This window comes from Zootoca vivipara, chromosome 2 (assembly GCF_965207765.1).
Source record: "Zootoca vivipara chromosome 2, rZooViv2.hap1.1, whole genome shotgun sequence".
NCBI classification, from domain to species: Eukaryota; Metazoa; Chordata; class Lepidosauria; order Squamata; family Lacertidae; genus Zootoca; species Zootoca vivipara.
The window spans coordinates 114,722,384-114,736,901 of record NC_142584.1 but is presented as its reverse complement, the minus strand read 5'-3'; the positions used below and the strand labels follow the sequence as shown (position 1 = coordinate 114,736,901).

General features: G+C 49.0%; 1 protein-coding gene across 3 annotated transcripts; it reads right to left on the bottom strand.

Annotated features, from left to right (window-relative positions):
- Positions 1-2,249: 2,249 nt before the first annotated feature.
- Positions 2,250-13,900, bottom strand: LOC118081267 (uncharacterized). 3 transcript variants are annotated; one of them, XM_088664057.1, is made up of 4 exons: positions 13,762-13,900; positions 9,443-10,356; positions 7,248-7,326; positions 2,250-5,450 (listed from the first exon to the last, which is right to left on the bottom strand). In XM_088664057.1, the coding sequence occupies exons 2-4, from the start codon at positions 10,163-10,165 to the stop codon at positions 4,717-4,719; spliced, it is 1,536 nt and encodes a 511-aa protein (XP_088520183.1). In that variant the 5' UTR covers positions 10,166-10,356; positions 13,762-13,900; the 3' UTR covers positions 2,250-4,716. The 3 variants fall into 3 exon arrangements, with proteins under 3 accessions (XP_088520183.1, XP_088520182.1, XP_088520184.1); XM_088664056.1 differs by lacking the exon at positions 13,762-13,900 and adding an exon at positions 11,755-13,690; XM_088664058.1 differs by lacking the exon at positions 13,762-13,900 and adding an exon at positions 11,755-11,940 and having other exon boundaries at positions 2,250-5,447.
- Between the last annotated feature and the right edge of the window lie 618 nt (positions 13,901-14,518).

Genomic DNA, 14,518 nt, shown 5'->3' with positions numbered 1-14,518 from the left:
AAGTACTCCGCGGACCTGTCTGGAACGGATTAATCCACTTTCCATTACTTTCAATGGGAAAGTTCGCTTCAGGTTAAGTACGCTTCAGGATAAGTACAGACTTCCGGAACCAATTGTGTACTTAAACCGAGGTACCACTGTACTTCCTTTTGTCCAAAATCCCAAATCTAACCTTTCCACACATGGGAATTGTTGCATCCCACTCGATCACTTTGGTTGTCGTTTTCTGAGCCTTTTACAGCTCCACGATACCGTATATTTTTTTAAGGCAAGAAGACCAGAACTCTACACAATGTTCCGAGTCCGGTTACCTTCCTGGATCTCATCTAGACTAGCAACCAATCCATCCAATTCCTCTAGCAAACACAGCAAGTTGATGTTTGCCCCTTAAAGGTATAGTACCTCTGAACAGGGAGGTTCTCTCTGAGCTGCCATGTGTCCAGACCAGGGGTCAGCAACCTTTTTCAGCCATGGGCCAGTCCACCATCCCGCAGACCATGTGGTGGGCTGGAATATATTTTGGAGGGGGGGGGGGAAGAGAACAAATTCCTATGCCCCACAAATAACCCAGAAATGCATTTTAAATAAAAGCACACATTCTACTCATGTAAAAACACGCCGATTCCCAGACCGTCCGCGGGCCGGATTGAGAAGGCGATTGGGCCGAATCCGGCCCCTGGGCCTTAGGTTGCCTACCCCTGGTCCAGACATTCTGCAGTGCATCCCAAGTAACAGCCAGCCCTACGTTTAAGTGGAGCTAGCTGCCTTTGTGTAAGGAGAAATCCACTCCCGGTCCCTAATGAGAATTCTAAATAGAAATGCCAGTTTTGTGGAATGACGGGCTCGCTGCAAGAAAACATTGCTGTGTGCTGTGCTGCTTCATATGCCAGCCATGCCGTCCAAGATACTCCATTCCACTTCTCCCTCTCAGGGATACTCCATTCCATTCCTACTGCCCGTTATGCATGCAGCCACCCTCAATCTCTGGGGTAGGCCTTAACTTCAACCTGGCCTCACTAGATTTTTGGTCTTTGGTCCACCTTCTTTGCCATGGCATGGGCCAGTCTGTCAAAGCAAAGGAGAGTCCTTGAACATAGGCAGAGTGTCCCTCAGCCTAATGGATGTCCATTATTTCTAGTGTGACGAGAGAGAAAAAATCCATCTGCTTCCTCCATGCATAGATTTTAAAAACTTCTATCATGTCTCCTTAACTCACCTTTTCTCTAATTGAAAATAGCACCTTGGTTGCCACTGCCTCCTGCAGAAGTGAGTTCCATAGTTTAACTATGTGCTGTGGGTGGGTGGGGAGTCCTTTCTTTTACCTCTTAGGGAATCTTCCACACTGAAAATGTGCTCTAAATTAACGGTGTATGTGCAGATACCATGAAGCATTGCCTCGAAGGGGCTCAAGCACAGATTTGAGCCTGTCTCCATAAAGGTAAAGGGACCCCTGACCATTAGGTCCAGTCGTGACCAACTCTGGGGTTGCGCGCTCATCTCGCATTATTGGCCGAGGGAGCCAGCGTATAGCTTCCAGGTCATGTGGCCAGCATGACTAAGCCGCTTCTGGCGAACCAGAGCAGCGCACGGGAATGCCGTTTACCTTCCCGCCGGAGCGGTACCTATTTATCTACTTGCACTTTGACGTGCTTTCGAACTGCTAGGTTGGCAGGAGCTGGGACCAAGCAACGGGAGCTCACCCCGTCACAGGGATTTGAACCCACAGCGCCACCTGGGGCCCTCCAGCTGCAGTTGGACTCTGACTCAGCCCTTGCCAGCATGTCCAATGGTCAGGCATGATGGGAGTTTATTGTTTATTTGCATTTATAGCCCACTTTCCTCTCTCTCCAAGCAACTCAAGGTGGTATACCTGGTTCCTCTTTTTATTCCAGCCGCCACTGTGAGAGGCAGTGACAGGCCCCAGGTCACCCTAGTTAGCTTCTTGGTGGGGAGATTTGAACCCTCGTCTCCCGGATCCTAGAACAACACTAACCACTACAACCCACCATAATCTGGAGGGCCAGGGGTTTCCCCCACACACCTCTATCAACACGTCATGGATCTCCTGAAGAGGGTTTATAAATAAAACCACACCCCAGTTCCCTTGTTGTTAACACCCCAGGAGCAGAAGCAGACTAAAAAAAAAAGAATGTTTAATTTCGACTTGTTATTAGTTGTCTTTTAAAAAAAAAATCAAACAAAGAAAGGTAGGAGAGACACTCACCCATCATTTCTCAAGTATATAGATATATAGATATATATATGTTGCCATGAAGAGGAAAGAATTTATTACAAGACAAACCTAAGGGAAGTTAACATTGCCTGGGAATCAAAGGTTGAAAACCTGAGGGAAATTCTCAGGTAAGGAGAAAGGGGGAGGGGGCAGAAGAAGAAAGAGCAAGTGTTTGAAAATACAAGGCATAAATATCGACTACATTGGTTTTGGATATAAGTAGGACTATCTCGGGATGCAACGGAAGAGGCCTAGCCCACGCCTCAGAGGTACGAGGTCCTTTCAAGGTCCAGAGAGATTCTCTCACGTGCTCAGTTCTGGGGATGAGATGCAATTCCGACGCACTCGTGCTGCTTCGCTTTTTAGACCCATTTCACAGGTGGAGGGGGGGAAGGGGACGCTGTGGTGTCCATGTTTTCCATCACTTTTCCTGACCCCCCCCCCCCACCTCAGAAGGTCATTTTCACTTATCAAAATTTTAGGCTGGATCAGGCCAAAGGCCTTAAGTCCAGCATCCGTTTCCCAGAGTAGCCAGTCAAGACGTCTCCAAGAACCCCAGAGGTGGGGCAAAAAAGGCAACAGCCCAACTCACCTTGTCTTTCCTCCATTCCCACCCCCCCCCAAATATCTGGTGTTCAGCTTCTGTTCCTAACCACCATGATCATTAGCTACAACCAGTTGCCAAAAACCTGCCTGAGTTTTGCAAACCGTGGTGTGCATTTGATTGCACTGTAGTAATAAATCTGGGGGCTGAAATTGGATTTTTAATTGGCACATTGTTTGGGGCAGAATAGCTTCCTCCTGCGTAAGCCCCGTTGTTTCAGCCAAATCAGGGCAGCGTTGTGTTTTTTAAAAGCAAGAAGTTAACGTTAAGCCTCAGTAGCCAAAAAGTGGAAGTTCCTTTGCATATATTTGCGTACATGGCAGAAATTTATCCCACTTCTTAGCCACATGACAGAAAGCCGTTAGAAACCCTATGGATTCCCTTTCTGGCTAGTGAGGCTTCCCCAGACTTTGCTCACAAACTTTTAAGCCCCAGCCATGAGGACTAGAACCTTAACACACTTTGCTTTTTGTTACTCGGTTTAATTTTCTCTTAAAAGGAAAGCTGAATTTGATGCCTCCCCCCAAACAGCGGGCGGGCGAGCGAGCGAGGGATATCTGCCAAGGTCTAGCAAAGGAATTTTAGCTGGACTCCTTTGCACACAGAAGGTCCAGCATTCAACCTGGCGCCCTCAAAGTCTCACTGGACTACGGCTCCCACCATCCCTGGCCACTGGGCAGTACTACCTGGGGCTGATGGGAGTTGTAGTTCTGCCGCACCTGGAGAGCCAAAGGTTCCCGGCTCCAGGAGTCAATGATTCAGAAGATGTTCTGTCTGGAGAGCTGCTGCTGGTCAGAGCTGGCATTGATGAGTGATGCCATCCCGATGCCAATTGTAGAGTTGGAAGGGACCTCAAGGGTCATCTAGTACAACCGCCCCGCAATGCAGGCATCGAAACTAAAGCATCCATGCACATGCATGCCTAACTCTGTCTCTCTGAAACATCTGGGGCTGGGAAGGAAAGGCTGGGAAGGCCCAAGACTGGGGCCTGGATGCAGTGGGTGGGGGGTTAATAAAGTGAGAGGTTCTCTGGTCTAGGAAGCTGGGTAAGTTGCCTGCCCTGAAGTATCAAGTGTGTGGTTTGGAGTTTTTTAATTCATGTTCTTGTCTGTGTCTTTTTAAACCACCTCTCTGCTGCTGTCGTTGAATTTTGTACATTGCATGCGTGGAAGGCAATACAATTTGGAACGGCAATAATGCAGTGGTACCTCAGTTTTCGAACGTGATCCATTCCGGAAGACCGTTCGGCTTCCGAAACCTTCAAAAACAGAGGATCAATGGGCTGGTTGCAAATGGGAAGAAATGAAAAACACGCCTTGGAAGTGCGTACAACCTCCGAGGCACGTTCGAAAACGGAAGCAATTACTTCTGGGTTTTCGGCGTTCGGGTTCCAAATTGTTCGACTTCTGAGATGCTCAAAAACTGAGGTTCTGCTGTAATAATATCTCTGGTCACCCCGCTGCCTGGGGCTGATCTGGGAGTCCTGCCTCATCTGTTTCCCTGCTCTGCAGTGGAAAATACAGAACTAGAACAACTTATAGCATGACCTGGTATGAGGCAGCTGCCTATAGCAGGAGAAAGTTGCCAACCATCCAAAACCAGGCCCGGCCATTTGCAGTTTGATGATGCAGCCACCTGGTTTTCTCTTCACATGAAGAAAATGCAGGAAGAGCCCACTGGATCTGGCCAAGAAGGTCTAAAGTCTGGCATCCGGGTTCCCAGCCAATCGGATGCTTCCAGGAAGCTCCCGAGCAGGGTGTTGAAGAAAAAGCCCTCCGCTGCCTTGCTAGATGGGTGCAGCTCGAAGCCGGCCCCCTACCCCATCCAAAATGCGGGTCATGCCGAGACACCCCACCCACCCCCGGAGAACCAACGCCCCTCACTCGCCCATGTGTGTTTTCTTGTGTGCAATGAGGTAGAGGCCCCGTGTGAAGCTCTTCCCGCAGTCCAAGCACTTGTAGGGCTTCTCCCCCCGGTGGGTCCTCTCGTGAGCGGTGAGGTTGGAGCTGCGCCGGAAAGCCTTGCCGCAGTCGGCGCAGCTGTAGGGCTTCTCCCCCGTGTGCGTCCTCTCGTGGACGATGAAGTCCGAGCTCCAGCGGAAGCTCTTGCCGCAGTCGGCGCACTTGTACGGCTTCTCTCCCGTGTGGGTCCTCATGTGGGTGGTGAGGTTGGAGTTGCGGTTGAAGCTCTTGCCGCAGTCGGCGCACTGGAAGGGCTTCTCGCCCGTGTGGATCTTCTTGTGGCGGATGAAGTGCGAGCGGTGGTCGAAGCTCTTCCGGCAGTCCTGGCACTTGTACAGCCGCTCCTCGGTGTGGATCCTCCGGCGCAGCACCACGCACCGCTTCTGCCGCTGGTTCTCCTGCATCCTCTCCGGGAAGAAGATCTCGCCGAGGTCCTCATAGCCCACCTGGCACGGGATGGCCTCCGGCAGGCACTTGGCCGAGTGCCTCTCCAGCCGCAGCTGGCTCTCAGAGGCCTTCCCTGGCTCGTGGGGCTGAGAGAGGCTCCCGCGTGGCTTTGGCACCGACGTCCTGCAGGGGTTCTCCCGTTCGAGGTACTCCCGCTGTTGCAGAAGGACCTGCCTCTCCTGTTCGCTGAGCAGCCTGCTCCCTGCTGGAACCAAATAAAAGAGTGGAGGGAAACCGCAAAATTATAAATCGGCAAGCCAGCAATTAGAATCATAGAATCATAGAGTTGGAAGAGACCACAAGGGCCATCCAGTCCAACCCCCTGCCAAGCAGGAAACACCATCAAAGCATTCTTGACATATGCCTGTCAAGCCTCTGCTTAAAGACCTCCAAAGAAGGAGACTCCACCACACTCCTTGGTAGCAAATTCCACTGCTGAACAGCTCTTACTGTCAGGAAGTTCTTCCTAATGTTTAGGTGGAATCTTCTTTCTTGTAGTTTGACTCCATTGCTCCGTGTCCACTTCTCTGGAGCAATTAAGAGTGCCAGACTAAGATCTGGGAGAGCAGGGTTCAAATCCCCGCTCAGGCACGAAGCTCATAGTCCCTGTCTCTCGGCCTAACCCGACCTTGCATGGTTGTGGTGGGGATTAAAGGAATGCAAATGAATTAAAAAATTAAATCACAAGAGTTTGAAGAGGGTCCTCAGATGCCATCTAGTAGTTCAACCCCCTGGCTCGACTTCAGGATCTGCTGCACAGGATGATGTGGTTTAGGGGTGGAGAATTTGGGGAGAATATGGAGACTACAGCTGACACAAATTGAGCATATACAGAAGGTAACATATTGGCTCTCTTTGGAGTTATATTTTGTTGCTTAAATTTTTTTGCCAATTTAATTTATTTTATTAAAAAATAATTTTATTATTTTGGCAAAGTAATAATAATAAATAAGAACTGAAATAAAAATGTGCACCCCAACCACTGAGACCATTCCATCGTAACTATCCAATCTCCCAAAATGTCAACTCCTCTTGCGGATGGTTTGACCCGTTTCCGTTTTAACAGTACAGATTCTACTAACACCTTCCCTATCTCCTCAGAATTATTTCTCCTGCGTATTCCCCATCTTACCTTAATAGCAGATATTATCATCAATAGCTATATCCCACACCTCTGTATACCTTTCTTCCATTTGATATTCACCTTGCCCCTTCCACTTCCTAGCTATAATAACTTGTGCAGAACCTTACCAATTTAATTAAGAAAGGAAGGGGAATGATCAAACAGACCGGCTCTCCTTGTCTTTCCACTGGCAACAGAAGACTGTTGTAGCCCAACAGGCTTTTGCAGACTGACCAAATTTTTCAAGTGGATGGGCTTTTTAAATAGCACTGTGCTGTTTTTATCTATAAATAAAAAACAAATCTGCTTTTATATTGCTTTAATTCTATTGTAGTTTAATTGCTGTTCAGCAATTCTCTTTTATACGTTTTTAGCCTTCTGCATTTTAATAGTATACCTGAATTATACCTGAAGGAGCGTCTCCACCCCCATCATTCTGCCTGGACACTGAGGTCCAGCACCGAGGGCCTTCTGGCGGTTCCCTCGTTGTGAGAAGCCAAGTTGCAGGGAACCAGGCAGAGGGCCTTCTCAGTGGTGGCGCCCGCCCTGTGGAACGCCCTCCCATCTGATGTCAAAGAGAACAACAACTACCAGACTTTTAGAAGACATCTGAAGGCAGCCATGTTTAGGGAAACTTTTAATGTTTGATAGATTTCTGTATTTTATTTTTCTGTTGGAAGCCACCCACAGTGGCTGGGGAAACCCAGCCAGATGGGCAGGGTATAAATAATAAATTATTATTATTATTATTATTATTATTATTATTATTATTATTATTTAATGCCCTTGCTGCCCGGTCCATCCCCCTTTGCCCTTTTTGCCGCTGACACGGCTACCCCACGTGGAACGAAGAAACAAGCCGGGCGTCCCCGTTCTTACCTTGTTTCCGAGAAGCACCCAGGCAAACTTGCTGCACCCTTGGGAAATTCACCGTCACTTCTTCAAAGGAATCTAGAACCTGCCAACAAGGGTCGCTGGTTAAAACTGAAGCACAAAGAGATTTGGACAAACCCAGCCACCTCCGCCCGAGCAATAGACTTGCTGTAGGGGACCTCAGGCCCTCCAGGTGCTGAACTATAACTCCCAGCAACCCCAGCCATTGGCCATCCTGGCTGAGACTGATGGGAGCTGCAGTTCAGAGACTTCAGAATGAGCGTAGGTTTCCGATACCAGCTGTGTACTATCCCTAGGGTCAGAGAGGACATGCTTCTGAATGCTCCTTGCTTGCACCTTGTCGGCTGTGGTGAGAACAGACAGGGTGGCACTGGGACGGCTTTTCTTATGTTCTCTATCTCGATGTCCCTTTCTGCTACTGCAGGCGTGGAGGCAGTGTTAGAAACTAGGATATATAAGCTGGACGCCAATCGGCTCCTTAAACCAAGGTTACAGTCGCTATTTGGGGGCAAGACGGCTCTAAAGTCTTATTTTTCAAAGGATGGGCTGACTGCGATTTTCTGGCTAGTTTAGCTTTGAGCTAGGTTAAGGACTTTGAGAATTAAAAGAAGAAAATTCACTTGAGCCAGGGACAGCACATATATATTGGCCTCTTCTGACCTCTTTTTTTTTTTTAAAAAAATTATTTACACTTTTCAGGTTTATACGTTTCATTGATTTTAGAATCATTTTGACATTTCAAAAACTGACTTCCTTCCCCCTCTTTCTGCGTGCAGTTCCTTAAATTTATTTCCAATATCTTCTAGATACCCTAATTGACTTAATCCTCTTTTCCTTAATGGCGACTGCTGCTGCTCAGGCTGCACAGAAAAAGCATTTCGGTTCCTGAAACTCATTCTGATTGTGCAGATAACATATAACAGATAGAATTTTATAGGATGTGTTGCTAGTGGGTGAAAACATCCCAGATTCAATTATCCCCAGGCATGCACTTGGTTGCAAATGGTTGCTGGCAGGTGCAAAATGTGCTTGGTGCCTGGCTAATTTCAAACACTGCATTGGGGGGGGGGGCTTTAGAGCACCAGGTGCTCTTGCACTAGAACTCCCATCATCCCTGGGTGTTGCACGGGCTTGCTGGGATTGATCGGAGACATGTGGCCATCCAACCTCTGCTTAATAACCTCCAAGGAAGGAGATTCCACAACCTCCTGAGGTGAGACCGTTCCACTATCAAACAGCTTACTGTCAGAAAGGTCTTCCCGACAGCTTCCTCCCAATATACCTGGGAGCTGTAGTTTGTTAAAGGTGCTGAGAATTGTCAGGACACCCCACTTCACCTCACAGAACTACATTTCCCTGTGAAGAAGGATTGATGATTTAGCAACTCAGGGAATTATAGAGGAACTAGGGCCCTCTAACAGCTCTCGGCACCCTCTCAGCTACATCTCCCAGGATTCTTTGGGAGGGAAGCCATGATTGTTTAAAGTGGTATCACAGGGCTTTAAAGATATGGTTAGATTACTGAAATGTGTTTTACGTAGGGTTGCCTCTGATGACGGTTCGGAAACTTCAGCTAGTGGAGAATTCAGAGGCCAGGTTGCTCACCAGAGCAAGACAGTTTGAGCATATTACACCAAACCTGGTCTGACCACACTGGCTACCAATTACGGTAGTTTCCTGGCCCAATTCAAAGTGCCGGTTTTGACCTATAAAGCCTAAAACAGCTCAGGACCACAATACCTCAAGGACCGACTCTTTCCATATGAACCTACCCAGACCCTGAGGTCATTTACTGAGGACCTTTTTCGTGTGCCCCCGCGAGAGGTCCGGAGGGTGGCAAGGCAAGAACAGGGCCTTTTCTGCAGTGGCTCCCCATCTGTGGAATGCTCTCCCCAGGGAGGTTTGCCTGGCGCCTTCATTACACACCTTTAGGCGCCAGGCAAAAACGTTCCTTTTCAACCAGGCCTTTGGTTGACCTGATTGACATCCTATTTAAAATGCGGTCCTTTTTGGGTGTGTGTGTGTGCTATTGGGTCAAATGTTTTTATTTTGATTTTATATATTGTGATCTTTTCTGTGAACCTCCAGGTATATTCAATAAATAAATAAATATGGCCTGAATGTGACCCGATAAGGGATTTTTTTATTCATTCCCCCCCCCCCACACCCCTTCCTCTCACCAGCTGTTGGGGTCTCTCCGCCTCCTGCTGCCTCAGCAGGAAACCCTCGGCCAGGGCCACCGCCTGGGCGCAGGTCTCCGGCCCACGCTCCCTGACGCAGCCTTGGATCTCCGGCGGCAGGATGGCCAGGAACTGCTCCAGGACCAGCGCCTCCAGGATCTGCTCTTTGGTGTGCCTCTCCGGCTTCAGCCACTGGTGGCACAGCTCCCGGAGCCGGCCGCAGACGTCCCTCGGCCCCTCGGCCTCCCGGTAGCTGAAATGCCGGAATCGGTGGCGCTGGGCTTCTGCGCTCGCCGCATCCTCTTCTAAGACCTCTTCCTTGACCTTCCAGCTGCCGCCCCGCCCGAAGCCCTGTGGGGCCGCCCCGCCCGAGGCCGGGAAGCCCTTGGGATCCTTGAAAGCCACGAGCTCCGGCAGCGGAGGGCTCCCCCACCCGGCGTGAGGGGACTGGACCACCTTCAGGAACTCCTGCCACTGGGCTTCCCAGCGCTGGGCCAAGCCCTCGTCCGGCTCCTGTTTGATCTGCTGTGGCGTCACCCGCTTCAGAAACTCCCGGGCACCGGCGGCTGGAGCTAAACGAGAGCCTTTCCTCACCCCCTCAGCTGGCTTGGCACCACAGGCCAGGCTCTTCTCCTCCATTTTCACCCGGGGCTCTCGAGCGGCCTGAAGGCGCAGGGCTGGCGGCGCACCCCCTTCTTTCAAAACGGCTTTCTTGGAGGCCATTGGGAGGGGCCTTATCCCATCTCAGGCCTTCCTGAGCTCCAGTGGCGGCTGTCTGCCTAGGAGAGAGAAAGGGGAAGGTTCCCCGCCTCCGTTGTCCGTTCCGTGATCCTGTGGCGTGTGGGGCGACGGAGACACGGCCGTTTGGCTAAGCGGTCATTTGCAAGTGGTCCTGATGGGTAGAGGTCACTGCCCTGTGGATAGAAAGCACAAAATTGCAAGTGGGGGGGGGAGAGAAAGGAAAGGATGGAGGAGATAATGAGTTGGGGAAAAATGTTTAAGATAACCTTTGTAAAAACAAACAAACCAGAATTTTGTAGGTACCAATATCCGAAAGGAACAGAAAAAACTTTTAATGTATGCGACAACAGCCGCACGGATGCTACTAGCCCAGAGATGGAAAGAAGACAAAGTACCGACCAGAGAAGAATGGCAAACCAGGCTGATAGGTTATGCCGAAATGGCATTAACATTTGACCGGAATGCTCAGGAACCAAGAATACAAGAACTTTAAAAAAGAATGGGGGGAAAATTATAATTTATTTAGGAGACCACCATAAGCAGATTAAAACATTAGCTGGATTCTAATAATGCTTTAAATGTAGCAAATGTCATGGACAATATGGAGAGATATAAAATGTGAATTATGAAATGATACCGGTATGCAGTTGAGAATAATAGGACCTATGGAAGGGAAGATGGGAAGTCCAGAGATTCGGAGAAATCTCTAAATATGGATATGCAATTTGTATTGTTATACAGTCTCCAGTTACGAATGGGATCTGTTCCAGAGGCCCGGCTGTATCCCGAAGATTTTGTAACTAGAGGCGCCTGTTCTGCATATGTGCGAGCGGCAAGCACACTTCGCAACCCGAAGTTTATGTTACCCGAAGGTAATGTAACCCAAGGGTCCACTGTAATTCTATATTTGTAAAATCAAATAAAAAATATTTCAAAAAGAGAGAGGAAAGAATGGAGGAGGAACATTCTAGATTTGCCTTCAGCTTAACGTTTTAAACAGAATACCCACCCAAATATTTGCCTCCCTCCCATCTCGCAGCTCTCTCTGAGAATGTGCCACAGGGGGTTGGCCTGGATGACCCTCAGAGTTCCCTTCCAGCTCTACAATTCTATGATTTTCTAGGGGTTGTCGTCGGCTGTTTCAGGCCTGTGGGCACATTTTGAAACCGCCAAAGTGGCCATGGGCATCCCCAAACCACAATCGATGCAAGCCAGTGTGGTTAAGTGTTACAACACTGGGAGACCAGAGTTCAAATCCCCACTCATCCATTAAGCGAACTGAGTGACCCTGGGCCAGCGCAACTTGCCTCTCACAGGGTTGTTGTGAGGATAAAGTGGGGAGAGGGAGGCCCATATAAAAAAAGGTTAAGGTAATGACCCCTGGATGGTTAAGTCCAGTGAAAGGCGACTTATGGGGTTGAGGCGCTCATTTCACTTTCAGTCCGAGGGACTAGGGAGCCAGTGTTTGTCCGCAGACAGCTTTTCCGGGTCATGTGGCCAGCATGACTAAACCACTTCTGGCGCAACGGGACACTGTGACGGAAACCAGAGCGCACGGAAACGCTGTTTACCTTCCTGCTGCAGCGGTACCTATTTATCTACTTGCACTTGTGTGCTTTCGAACTGCTAGGTGGGCAGGCGCTGGGACAGAGCAACGGGAGCTCACTCCGCCGCAGGGATTCGAACCGCCGACCTTCTGATTGGCAAGCCCAAGAGGCTCTGTGGTTTAGACCACAGCGCCACCCACATTCCTAGGAGGCCCACTAGATGGCTGCTGTGGGGACCTTGAGGTCTTTGGAGAAAAAGGTGGGATATAAATGAAACAAATAAATACACAACCACACTGCAAACTGCACTTAATAACTTCTCACTTATTCTCCACCTCCCCAGCAATTAGCTACAAAAAAGCATTTTAACATTTCCCAAGACTTTTGGAGTCGGGGAGCCGATTTTCCCGGGCGGTGCAGCAACATGTATTTAAAGTGCTGTGGTACCGCTTTAAATGTTTGTGGCTTCCCCCAAAAAATTCTGGGAGCTGTAGTTTGCCAAGGGTGCTGTGAGGGGAGACCCTCAATTTCCCTCAGAGAACTACAATTCCCAGAGTCCCTTGTGAGAAGGGACTGTTAAACCACCCTGGCAATGTGGGGAAATAGGGGGATCTCCTACCAACTCCCTTAACAAACTACAGTTCCCAGAATTCTCTGGGGGAAGAAGCCATACCTGTCTAAAGTGGCACAGTAGCTCAGTTGGTAGAGAATGAGACTAGTAATTTCAGGGTCATGGGTTCGAGTCCCATATTGAGCAAAAGATCCCTCCATCGCAGGGGGTTGGACTAGATGGCTGCTGTGGGGCCTTCCAAATCTATGAATCTATGAATGGTTAAACTCACTGATAGGGCTTTTAATGGGTGGTGTGAATGTGTCACACTACTTCCATGACTCTTCCCTGTTTTCAAGGCCAGGCCAGGGACATCTGCAATTTTAAATATATAAAAATAAAACACCCATCTTTCTATCTGCTACAATGCACAGCCTTGCTCATACCTATCTGACTGGTAGGAGAGAAAGAAGAGTCTTCTCAGGAGCGCCGTGCAAGGCTTGGCCTGTGTGTCTGTGGGCACCAGGTTGGCGACCCCTCACTGAGATTAGGAAGCTACCTTATACTAAGTCAAACTGTAGGTCCATCTGCCGTGGAGCTGATCAGAATTGGCTCAGTCGGCAGAGCATGAGACTCTTAATCTCAGGGTCGTCGGGTTCGAGGCCCACGTAGGGCAAAAGATTCCAGCATTGCAGAGGGTTGGACTAGATGACCCTTGGGTATGCCTTCCAACTTTATGATTCTACATCTACACTGACTGGCAGCAGCTCTTGCAGCGTTCAGGCAGGAAGTCTCTCCCATCCCTGGAGATGCCATTAGGGACTGAACCCAAGACCTTCTGCATGAACTATGGCAATAAAAAGCCAAAGTACCCGTCCATCTAGCTCAGCACTGTCTGCACTGACTGGCAGCAGCTCTCCAGGTTTTCAGGAAGGGGTAGCCTCCCAATCCCTGCCAGGAGATGTCAGGGATTGAACCCAAGTCCTTCTGCGTGCCAAGCAGGTGCTCTATCTTTTTCCTTAAAGGCAGAGTTAAGATTCCAGTCCTCATGGTACTAATTGAAGAGCTGTTTAAATGGGAAGCTGCCGTAAACAGAGTCATAGAAACAAGGCATTGCAGAATCAGAAGGGATTCAGAATGCAATAATCTTCTGCCCAACAGTGAGGCTCAAACTCATGGCCCTGAGATGGAGAGTCTCGTGCTCTACCGACTGACCCGCCAGGCAGGTGGGCTGCCCAATTCCACATAGTCTACGCTGGCCGGCAGCAGCTCTCGGGCAAGGAGTATTCCCAGCCCTAAATGGGGATGCCTGGGGCCTTCTGCAATCAGAGCAGCTGCCCTGCCCCTGAGCTACAGCAATTGCTCCCCTCCCGACCTCCCTCAGCCCCTTGCTTGGCTCCTTCCCTCTCTCCCTTGCATTGCACAAAGATGGACAAAACAAATAATAATAATAATATATTATTTGCATTTTTTTTACTCACTTCAGCAGCCCCAGCCTCTGAGGTTCTCTGGCGCCTTCAATGCAACCACCCCAGAACTGCCGCTTGGAGGAATTAAAGAGGGAGATGAAGCTACTTTGTGCAAAAGGTTGGGAAGGAATGGAGGGTGAAGGCGGAACAGGAAAGGGACTCCCTGGTCTTTTTTTTGCATTTCTCCCTCCTCCCAGATGTCTGGGGCCTCTCTAGCAGCTGTCACCAGATCTATTGGGTTAACCCTTCTTGGGTAAATTCAAACCTGCAGCTCCAAAAGAAGGGGGTGGGGCTCTTGAAATGCCTGCAACTGCCGCCCTCAGTAGACCAGGTTGCTCTCCGGCAGGTGTTGTGCGAGGCAGGCAGAAATTCAACAGGTGCAGCTTTTTAAAAAAAATTCCCTTTGTGCTTCCCCTAAAAACATCAACAAACAAGAGAGAACATCAACAATTAAAAGCAATTCCATGCTGTGGAATTGCATTCCTTTTTCAGAGTGCTGTGTTTTCCAGAAGAAGAAGAAAAAACGAAGACATTTTTTGTTCCTTTCCCTTTCTGAATTATTTTCATTTTCTTCGCTACAGGCAACAAAAGTAACAAAAAGAAAGAAAACGAAGCACGAAATATTGAAGCCGCAAAGCATCGCGGCCTGGAAGGGGAAAAGTGCAGAGATGCAGCTCGGCTTTAACGGGTTAAGAATAACCTCTAAAGGGAGAGGTTCCCTTTACAAATAATAAATATTTATATAATATTAATAATAATAATTTTAAAA

Coding starts and splice junctions, on each gene's coding strand:
- LOC118081267 (XM_088664057.1), bottom strand. CDS start 10,165: ATGGCCTCCAAGAAAGCCGTTTTGAAAGAAGGGGGTGCGCCGCCAGCC. Junction 7,327..9,442: donor CGGAGAGACCCCAACAGCTG/GTGAGAGGAAGG, acceptor CCTTGTTGGCAG/GTTCTAGATTCCTTTGAAGA. Junction 5,451..7,247: donor GGGTGCTTCTCGGAAACAAG/GTAAGAACGGGG, acceptor ATTTGGTTCCAG/CAGGGAGCAGGCTGCTCAGC.